Source organism: Vigna angularis, chromosome 1 (assembly GCF_016808095.1).
Source record: "Vigna angularis cultivar LongXiaoDou No.4 chromosome 1, ASM1680809v1, whole genome shotgun sequence".
Lineage (NCBI taxonomy): Eukaryota > Viridiplantae > Streptophyta > Magnoliopsida > Fabales > Fabaceae > Vigna > Vigna angularis.
Genome location: NC_068970.1, coordinates 13,637,285 through 13,647,752, shown reverse-complemented (window position 1 = coordinate 13,647,752; position 10,468 = coordinate 13,637,285). Strand labels below are relative to the sequence as shown.

At 37.0% G+C, this 10,468-nt stretch overlaps 2 protein-coding genes across 8 annotated transcripts; both read right to left on the bottom strand.

Moving 5' to 3' along the window:
• Nucleotides 1–1,864, bottom strand: LOC108332589 (vignain). The gene is made up of 4 exons (XM_017567914.2): nucleotides 1,355–1,864; nucleotides 1,007–1,239; nucleotides 777–917; nucleotides 1–458 (listed from the first exon to the last, which is right to left on the bottom strand). Exons 1-4 carry the CDS (start codon nucleotides 1,800–1,802, stop codon nucleotides 195–197), a joined length of 1,086 nt encoding a protein of 361 aa, XP_017423403.1. The 5' UTR covers nucleotides 1,803–1,864; the 3' UTR covers nucleotides 1–194.
• A 4,321-nt stretch (nucleotides 1,865–6,185) lies between these two features.
• Nucleotides 6,186–9,716, bottom strand: LOC108322089 (autophagy-related protein 16). 7 transcript variants are annotated; one of them, XM_017554066.2, is made up of 6 exons: nucleotides 9,441–9,716; nucleotides 9,055–9,253; nucleotides 8,737–8,923; nucleotides 8,219–8,400; nucleotides 7,938–8,133; nucleotides 6,186–7,606 (listed from the first exon to the last, which is right to left on the bottom strand). In XM_017554066.2, exons 2-6 carry the CDS (start codon nucleotides 9,126–9,128, stop codon nucleotides 6,584–6,586), a joined length of 1,662 nt encoding a protein of 553 aa, XP_017409555.1. In that variant the 5' UTR covers nucleotides 9,129–9,253; nucleotides 9,441–9,716; the 3' UTR covers nucleotides 6,186–6,583. The 7 variants fall into 7 exon arrangements, with proteins under 7 accessions (XP_017409555.1, XP_017409563.1, XP_052726677.1 ...); XM_017554074.2 differs by having other exon boundaries at nucleotides 9,507–9,716; XM_052870717.1 differs by having other exon boundaries at nucleotides 8,737–8,882; nucleotides 9,055–9,716.
• Nucleotides 9,717–10,468: the final 752 nt, after the last annotated feature.

Here is a 10,468-nt window from a genome sequence, read left to right as displayed (position 1 = left end):
TATTAACAAATAAATATTATTAAAAATTTATATATTACTATGTTACACAAACCTCACAACTTGGGTAGATAATTGGGAATAGAAATATTAGAGGGAGTAGGAGGCGATCCTTTAGCAGAAACAATATAGATCGAACAAATTATTTTATTTTTTCCTCCCTTATTGAAATCAGATAGCAATTATGAAGAAATGATTCAAAGCTCGTCCTTGAGAAGAGAAGAATGTTCCATGGATTTGGAGGAGGAGGTTTTGATTGGATAGGAGGCTTCCATTGCTATACCACATAGACCTCTCTTGTTAAATACATCCCTTTCCATTCTAATGTAACCATTTTCTCCCCATTCGGATCCCCACGAGTTCTTCACTGTCCAATATTTTGTTCCATCTCGAGTTGTTCCATACCCCACAATTGCTACCCCATGATTCAGATCAGTGCCACACAACCCCGTAAATACTCCCTGCACTTAATTATTTGCAAGCTATGATCACACACAAAACCACTTTTCTTCTGAAAACTAGATAATTAAGAACCATGTTTTGTGGTAATTAATTGTGCTTTAAAACTATTCACAAAAGGTTATAAGGAAGAGATAGATTAGAATTAATAATACTAATAGTTTATTGGTTTGTTTGAGTAAAAGTAATTTAGCAGGTTTTGTGTTAAAGTTTTGTGGATGAAAAAAAAGGTGTTTAAAAGAGAAACCTTGAAAGAATGATCAGATAAATTTTTTCATAAACAGAAAATAAGTAAAAAAAATTCAGAATTAAGAGTTGACCTCTGAGTAGAACTGGAAGGCAAATCCGCCAGCATCAATGGCTACTGATACAGGTTGATGAGCAACAGCTTTGAGCAACGCAACTTCATTGTTCACTGGGACAGTTTCATGCCCATCGATTGACACTGCAGGTTTCTTCACCTGTAATATCATTTTGTTTTATCTTTAAATTCCTAATCAATGAAGTCAAGTAAATTAATATTAAGCACAAAAAAAAGATCAACGTGAACCTTTGATGCATCGCATGTTCCATCTCTTTCTTCATAAGGGTAATTGCTTTCTTTAGTTATGCCATGTCGTTTGATAAAATCAAATGCACTTTCCATTAACCCACCATTACATCCTTGATTCTCTTTAGTGTCGCAATCTATAAGTTCTTGCTCAGACAAGGACACCAGCTTATTTGTTTTGATCTGGTTAATACCTTCAACGGCTACAACCGTTGAAAAGGCCCAACAACTACCTATAACATCAAGACATTAAAAAACAACAGACATTATTCCAACTTCATCAAAACAAATAAAGATTACCCAAGTGATTTGTTCAATAGAAAAAAATGAAATTATAAATTGGTTTACCACATTTGCCTTGATCCTTTACATCAGTGACAGCACCTTTCTTCCTCCAATCCACCGAAGAAGGAACCTTATCAACGTTCTCATACATGAAAGTACCGTTCCCAAGTGGCATGCCTCGGAACATTCTGTGGTGACCTACCTTCGAGTTAGCATAGGTGGTCGTGAATTCATGGTTGGTCATGTCAGCAAACCTGTTCAACTTCAGCTTGTAAGGTTTGTCCATTTTATTCGCGTTGTGGACATTCATCACGTTGGCTTTGAACACGTTGAAGCGCTTCTGCTTCTCATCGAAGCTTCGTGAAACCGTGTGGTGGCTTCTCCATCTCTCGTACAAATCCCACAACCCTTGCTCCGATTCTAGCTCCTTCTCGTTAAAATCAAAGCTCTCGGCCATTCCAAGAACAAAACCAAACAATAAAACAGCCCACAAAACCTTTTTCATTTCCATCTTGCGTTGCTTAATATTATATCAATGCAAATGGAAGATGTGAGAAATAGAGATCAAGGACATGCTTTATATAGAGAAATGAAAATCAATCTGGCAGAAAAAAAATGAAGTAACTTAAGGGCATCAACAATCAATAATGATGAACATGCAAGGCTGTTACAGTGACATTAATTGAATTACGTACATTTCTTAGATTTTATATAATGGAAGCAAAGTCAAGAGATTTATCTTATTGGGGCAAAAATAATTTGGCAGATAAGTTCCAAATTTAAAGGCTTTTATAAAACTGCTATATATTGTGTGCTCGAAGGATCACATTTGGGTTGCATGTAGTTCACGGTATTACCTTTAATAATTGAGAATGAGGGTGCAAAATGAGAGCATGGGTTGCTTCTGGTTTTGAGCCACTGTGCTTGTAGCATCAGGAGGAGTTGAAAGTAATGGCAACGGTTTTGTAGCTTACGCGATCGCTTGTGAAAGCAGTGCAGTACCACATGTACAAACTCAAACAAATTCAAAGTGCAATCAGGTATACTTTCCAACTGCATGATTCCTTGCAGTGCATGTGTAGTAAGATTGTGAAAGTCCACAAGTTAGGACAGGAATTTGGTAACTTTTGAAACTAAACTCTGTACAATTTATATGAGAATTAGCGTGTCATCAATAAATTCAATGTTGTCATTTGTTAAGTACTTTCTCTGTAAAATTTAAATATATCACTTCTCTCCGGTATAATTGATGTTTAATATGTTGTTACAGTAGAGGAAAGCTAATTAGCCAAAAGGTTTGGATTTATTGATCATTTTAGGAGAATGGAAAATGCTTCTTTGGTTTGTATTAGGAGAAGTTTTATGTCCCATTCCCATGACGGCATGTGAAAGATTTTTTGTGATATTCAGTGATTATCATTTGATTCCAACTATTCACGCTTGCTAATTGCTTGATGCAAAGAAATACATTAGCGTAATGCTTTGGTCTCTAACAAATCGCTTGAAAGATTAAATTAAAACGGAATGAATTCCTGAAGAGGCATTTTATTGGGTTGTAACAATTGTAGGCCATGTTCACGGAGTGTGGTCAACTCGATGATAATCGATTTTATGAAATGGCCAGAGATGAGTCGCGTGCCTTAGTTTATCAAGACTCGCTCTTTCCAAATTCCATTCATTTCATGTAGAATAAAAGTATATTTTAACATATATTGCATTCATTTAACAACAGAGTAAAATAGTTACAAAAAGACTAAAATTTTGTATTTATAAAAAAAAGTGAAAAGTAAAAAAATGAAGTGTAAAATTATTATAGAAAATTTTGACGTGTCAAAGCATCGTAATTCCTGTTACTCTTTCGTGTATTTTTCTTTCTTACTGGATTATGTATTTTGTGCATAAAATTCAATTTTGTCTTTAGTTAGACTTCTGCAGACCCTGGATATTTAATGGCCATTGTAAAGAGATAGAAAATCTAGCACTAGTCGTGTTTTAAAAAATGCATATACATGCCTCCTGAAACATAATTATATAAAATTGTGGCTCGTGCTGCGTGATAAACATTAGTGAGGAAAAGTGTATATTCTGCATAAGTAAATTTTACATTCTGTAGTAGGAACATTTTAATGGGTGTATAAGCTCGGCTTACTGTTATACATTTAATCAAACTTATCTGGATAAGTTTAGATGGGCTAACTAAATTCAAAACATTATAAGAATAACAAAGGCAAAATATGTTTGATATTTGTTTGGGCAGGATTTAGAACCCTAATCCAAAACATTCAAAGTTGTCTGCTCCATCATCCAGTTGTGTTGTCTTCTCCCTTCTTTTTGTCCAAGCTGCGGGGGAGGGTGCCTGCAAAAGACACTCCGACGCTCAAGTCAGTGACTTTGCGTAATAATCTTGTAATCAAGATTTAGTTATCAGAGTTCAAAGTTCAGTTCAAAAGTTATTTGTCCTCTTTGTGAGACAAATATTTATAAATTATAATGAGCTTACCGTTAGGTCTGACTCATTAATCACCAATGAATGACAATATTAATTGTCAATAAATGACAATTATTTTTATTAACTCCCCGACAGTTATTATTATTGATTACCTTAACGGCTGTTTTTACCAATCGGTTCATTGACTTGAGATGTATCATCGGTCGGCCGACTCTTCTGCACCTTTACCGTTCGGTCGGCTATGAGCCCATAGAAACATAAGCCTCCCAAGCCCTAGCAAAATTTTTTATATTGCGTTGGGTTTATAAAGTTATATCGATCGGCAGAGGATTTTACCTGAGTTTCAATTCATACTAGCATGCGTTCTTTATCGTCCAAGCGGGTTTTGCGCTAAGAGTTCCTTTGAAGTGTCCCTTAGACCAAGGCGAGAGTTCACGAAAGAGCTTGCTTTGCCGCTTGATTTAGGTCTTAGGAGTTCACTAGGAGCGTGTCCTAAGACCAATGTGAGAGTTCATGAAAGAAAACTGCCTCATCGCTCGGTTTAGGTCTTAGGAGTTCACTAGGAGCCTGTCCTAAGACCAAGGTGAGAGTTCACAAAAGAAATCTGTCTCACCTGCTCGGTTTAGGTCTTAGGAGTTCACTAGGAGCGTGCCCTAAGACCAAGGTGAGAGTTCACGAAAGAAATATTCCTCACCTGCTCGATTTAGGTCTTAGGAGTTCATTAGGAGCGTGCCCTAAGACCAAGGTGAGAGTTCACGAAAGAAATATGCCTCACCTGCTCGGGTTTAGGTTTTAGGAGTTCACTAGGAGCGTGCCCTAAGACCAAGGTGAGAGTTCACGAAATAAATTTGCCTCACCTGCTAGGTTTAGGTCTTAGGAGTTCACTAGGAGCGTGCCCTAAGACCAAGGTGAGAGCTCACGAAGAGTTTGCCTCACCGAGTTGAAAAATGTTCCCTGCAGAAGGGCCGAACATCTGATGCCAAATTTGGCTAAGTACTTGTGAGGCCGAATGGCCGAGCAGTTGAGGCCGAAGGGCCGAGCAGTTGAGGCTGAAGGGCCGAACATCCGATGCCAAATTTGGCTAAGTACCTGAGAGGCCGAATGACCGAGCAGTTGAGGCCGAAGGGCCGAACATCCGATGTCAAATTTGGTTAAGTACCTGTGAGGCCGAATGGCCGAGCAGTTGAGGCTGAAGGGCCGAACATCTGATGCCAAATTTGGCTAAGTACCTGAGAGGCCGAATGGCCGAGCAGTTGAGGCCGAAGGGCCGAACATCTGATGTCAAATTTAGTTAAGTACCTGTGAGGCCGAAGGGTCGAACATCCGATGTCAAATTTGGTTAAATACCTGAGGCCGAATGACCGAGCAGTTGAGGCCGAAGGGCCGAACATCCGATGCCAAATTTGGCTAAGTACCTGAGGCCGAATGGCCGAGGAGTTAAAGATGTTTAAAATTGTAATTACTCAAAGTTCTGGTTTGAAGATGTTTTATTCTCATTCTCTTCTATTTTCGTTTTGTAGCACAAATTTTATTATGTACGAGACAAACTTAGTACCTAAAATTTTAAAAGAAAAAACATTCAAAGTATAAAAAAAATGAAGTTAGATTCTGTATCTAAATAAATTACAAAAACTCAAAGAAGTATATTACGAACATTGATATTTTAAAAAGTCATGTTAACTTCTTACGTATTCAGTCGAGTACACAGACATTAGGGCAATCAAGCACCTTATTTAGCTCAATGGAACCGGTGATCTAAGAAACTGAAGGTCTACTTCTATTCTGCTAAGGGTCAGGAGTTAAAAATCTATGTTCATTACCATGGACCCAATTTCTCATATCGTATAAAATTCTTGAACCATGCATTTTCACTAGAGTAGAGCTGTTTTTTGAAGGGTAAAAATTATATTTCAGAATACCCAATTCCAGAATGAAAGAGAGTGACTCGAATTTTTATAGGATGTAAAAAAAATTCCTTATAAAGTAGTAATTTTCCACAACCCCGCCCTTACAAAAAATCCAACTTAATCTGTTTCTGCATTTCATCGATGACACTTCATCGGGTTGGTTGGGAATCACTGGTGGATTGACCATGCAAAGGTAGTTTTGTGAGTACAGATGCGCGTGCAAAAGAAAAGGTTACACTCACAGAATGTCGTCAAAATACCAATTACAGTACCAGAGCATACATGTAAGTCTGTAGTTAACGTTATAAGTTACGAATGACAACTTGCAATCACAGAATATGGAACCAAGTTACCAGATAATCGTTTAATTGGCCATTATCTATACACATTAATGGCAGATGGCTGGTGACTTCTGGACAAATTTTGTCAATTCAACATTTGTATCTAGCAGAAGGGCTTCATACGTTCGTCACAAATTAGCCAACTCATTTCACTTGAGACCAAGAACCTTTTTGGACAAAATTCATCATAACTACTTCTCAAAATAAAGAAGAAATTGAAATTAACTTCATGACAAATTAAATGTACTTATACACAAATGATTTGAGGAAATCATATAAGAAACTTTCTACAAATCAACTTACCTATATAAGCTAATTTTAGCTAAATAGAAAAATAAATTCTAAATTGTTTTCTTATTTTTCTCTCCTAAAAGTTATTGTGAAGAAGTTCATCCAAATAATCCCTGAGACCAGTTTAAATGAAACTTCGTTAAAAATGGAATATTCATGGTTGATAATATACCTTGTATGAACATAAAACAGAAATGAAGAATTGAGGCAGTCAACTGAGCCATAGCACACACTTCCTTGCATATATATATTGAAGCCTTTTTCAATTTTAGTGGAATCAAAGCAGAGTGTATGCAAAAGGCCATTATGTCCAGACACAAACTACCCCATTCTTGTCAGCTGAAGCTAGGGGTTTTCTGATCCCGCTCCACGTACAACATAGAACAGAAGAAGTATGTTCCTTGAGCGTACCGACTATATCACCTTTAGAAATTGACCAAATATACACAGATCCATCGGCAGACCCAGCAGCAACGTGATTGTCATCTGGACTAAAACAGGAGCGGCTCCAGTTAGAAGCAACTCTGTTTCCTGCCGCTTTTAGTGTGCTACAAACTTCAAGAGATCGCACGTCAAACAAATTATGCAAATTGTCCCTTCCACTGGTCAGTACAAAATTTCCATTTCGAGAAAGGGATATTGATGTAACTGCAGATGTATGTGCAGCAACCTCGCTGAGTAGCTTTCCGCTCTGAATGGCCCATAACCGAAGATTACCATCAGCATGTCCTGAAAATATGGTCTGACCATCCATGCTGAAGGAGAGAGCATTGCAGTTGCTGTGAAAAATGATTGTGTTAGTGCAGTAACCTTTCACTAGGTCCCAAACTTTTATGGTACGGTCATAAGCAGCACTGACAACATGACGACTTGAAATCTTGCTCACATCAACAGTACAAACTTTATCTGTGTGGCCAGTAAGGGTATGACGGACACGGCCTGAGTGGACATCCCATACATACAAGTTGTTCGAGCTGCTTGCAGCAATGACAGATCGATTATCATGGGTGATAGTGAGATCTAATACTGAGCCAAGGCAGCCATGAAGTGTAGAAGATAAGGATCCGGTATTTGTATCCCACATTTTAACTAAGCGATCCTGTCCCCCAGTAATCAATTTACTGGAATTGTACTCAAACAACATGGAAGCACAACCACCTTCATGTGCACGAAGCCTGTATTTACATGTGGAAGGAATGTTTGACTCTAAAAAAAACTCAGCACCTTCTTCACTTTGGCGAACTATGCCATCCACCTGCTGCCTTGCAAGTTGCTCTAAGCCACTGGCCTTTAGTTTCTCGACCATGTCTTCGTATAGTGCATTAGCCTAAAGTGGTAGGAACTAAATTATTAATTAGCATGTGCAACAAAAATTAGTAAGTATAATCAAGGTTTTGTTAGGATCCTACACATAACAAACTTACACTACTAATGTAACTATCATAGTACTTTTATCCTAAAAGACAAGGTTCAGATTTCAAACTACCAAAAGGTTAGTTCAGAAGAACAAACAATATTGGCGAAACAGTGCCGAATGAGGCAAGCAAGCCAGCACCAGAAGCAGGTAAGTATAGGCAGAACTTAGTTCCAAGAATTGTACCAATACTAGATATCTAATTCCAAAAGTTCAAATGGAAAATAAAGAAGATGTTGTGTACCTCGTTTAGGCGTTCAGCATCCTTCATCTTTTCCAACATCCAGCGGTCAATCAACATCTTATTCTCAGCTTCAGCTTTATTTGCTTTAGTAGTCATCTGCTCCAGTTGGGCTTTAAGTTCAGTATTCTCACTAACAAGCACTTCTAGAGATTTAAACTTTTCTTCCAAGTCTTCCTTTAATTGAGAGCACTCATCCCTGCAACGTTAATTTAACTCATAATCATTTGCCACAAATTGAAAAAAAAAAAGGCCGTAACAATGCATAAGAAACATGGCGCAACCTCAATTCGGTCAATTCCTTTTGCAAATCAGCAACTGCAATTTCTTTCTCTTGAACCAACGCTTTTGAAGCTCTGGACTCAGCTACTTCCACAACAAGTTGCTCAGACAGCCGAGATTGAGCTTTGTAGCAATGCTGAAGTTCCACTTGAAGATTCTCTGCTTTCTCTTTCCATTCAGAGCCCTTCAAGAACAACCATAGATCCAACAATAACCTCAGTAGAAGATTTCCAATTTGCTAAACTGCTAGACACATACCATGATCCGGACAAATATAATACTCAATATCTTCACCCGCCCCCAAATTTCTAATAGTTGTAAAGGAAAGGGGGAACATTGTCAATTGTCAAAGGCCAATTAATATTAGACAGTGAAAATTGTACACATGAACTACTCTATTGGAACCGATGATTGAACAAAGTTCTAAAATAAAATTAGGGGAAATTGGAAAGCACCACCCCCCAAATTAGGTAATTCTTAAGAAGCATGAATATTGTCAGAGAAATGATAGGGAGGAGACCTGAGAAACAAAGGGTCTAGAAAGAGCTAGAACAGCGGGACCATGAGCGGCTTCTTCAAGCAAATGGCGCTTCCGCAGTGCCTTCAAAGCGTGTTTAATAGCTTCACACGCAATTTCTTCTTGCGACTTGTTTGTTTTCGCCATTACTAGCACAAAAACAGAATTCAAGCATAAACCTTTTGGGTTCCTGGAAAGTTACAATCCAGAGAAAATATAAGCAGAGATTACAATTTAGGATCCACTAAGAAAGCTAAGATCGAATGGAATAGGGACTTCCACAAAAATAACAATAAAATCTTTCAAGTTTAAAGTAGAAACCTGCAAATAGCGTCCCACGACAAAGGGCGTTTACCCAAATCCCTACCATCAAAATCTTGGGTCTCACAATACATGAACAAGGCCTGACTTTTTACACACCCAATTTTACTTATTCATTCCCCATGTTTTTTTTTCTTTCCAAACTACCCTCATAAACACACCCCTTGACTTTCTTCTTCCCAACCACCCATATGTATAACTACATAATTAATAATGACGAAGAGGTTAGTACACCTGAGAAACAGACATTTGGCAAAGCACACAAACACCATTCAAGAAAAATATCCAAAGTAAGAAATTAAAAACACTCTAAAGCGTTTCATCAATTCATAATCCTAACAAGGAAAAATCAGGCAATCAATCAATCAATCGAAAATTAAGATTACCCATTAACCAACAACGAAAACGAAAGCTTAAAACTAGCATCGAAACATAATAAAGTTGGTCCACACTTCGCAAATTGCGTCTAGGAAATCCCCTCTTTCCTTGGAAGCCACCGACGAGTTCCTCCCTCCCCGTTCGTGAATTGAAGAGTAGGAATATGAAAAATGAAAAAGGGAGAGAATAGGCAAAGAAAAGGTGTAGAAGGGAATGGATTTTGGAAGAGAAGAAAGAACACGCTGCAGTAGTCTCTCTCCAGGTGTGGATGGATCGAAAGGACTATGTATAAAGAAACAATACAATGAAGATTATTAGAAATTGCATTTTAAAACATATTTTAATTATATTTTTAATTTTATTAAAATTTATTTAATTTTATATATTTCCTAAATTATCCTGAGTTAAAAAATAAGAAAAATAAAGGGAATTAATAAAATGAAAATTCTTAGAAACAATTTATTTATATTCTTAATTTTATTAAAATTTGTTTCTTGTTATATTTTTTGAAGGATTAAAAATGTTTTTAAATTTCTAAACTTTGATAAAATATGTAATTTGTCCTTATTTGATACATTTTGATTCTAAAGATTAAAATTGAATAACTATAACTTTTTTAATACAATTATTTTAAATTTTATTAATGTATCATACGTGTTTTTCAATTAACATTAAAGTGCAACTTAGGTGAAAAGTAAAGAAGGTCTTCTTCTAAAGGGGAGAGAGCCATTAGTGAGTTACCACTGGTAAAAAGCTAGAATTCTAACAATCTCAAATAGAAGGTTTATATAGGACGTATGTCTCCCTAAAGGTAATAGAGGAGTACAAAGATTTCCTAAGGCCAAACGAAGATTGACCCTCGAATGCAAAAGTAGAAGGGAGCTTTATTACAAGACCATCCATTAAGTAGGGACAAAAGTCAACCTTGATGATCTAGTGTCAAGTGGAAAGGTCAATTAGCAAAAGAAAAAGATTGACATCATGCTTCAAATAAAGAGTTTTGGTAATGATGACTCATGGAGAAGTGTTTAAGATT

Bases quoted from the DNA above. Each gene is read 5' to 3' on its own strand.
- LOC108332589 (XM_017567914.2), bottom strand. From the start codon at position 1,802: ATGGAAATGAAAAAGGTTTTGTGGGCTGTTTTATTGTTTGGTTTTGTT. The intron at 1,240-1,354 runs GTAAACCAATTT...TTGATGTTATAG, and splicing joins AAAGGATCAAGGCAAATGTG to GTAGTTGTTGGGCCTTTTCA. The intron at 459-776 runs GTCAACTCTTAA...AATTAAGTGCAG, and splicing joins CCTTCCAGTTCTACTCAGAG to GGAGTATTTACGGGGTTGTG.
- LOC108322089 (XM_017554066.2), bottom strand. From the start codon at position 9,128: ATGTATTGTGAGACCCAAGATTTTGATGGTAGGGATTTGGGTAAACGC. The intron at 8,924-9,054 runs GTTTCTACTTTA...GTAACTTTCCAG, and splicing joins TCGTGGGACGCTATTTGCAG to GAACCCAAAAGGTTTATGCT. The intron at 8,401-8,736 runs GTCTCCTCCCTA...TTGTTCTTGAAG, and splicing joins CTAGACCCTTTGTTTCTCAG to GGCTCTGAATGGAAAGAGAA.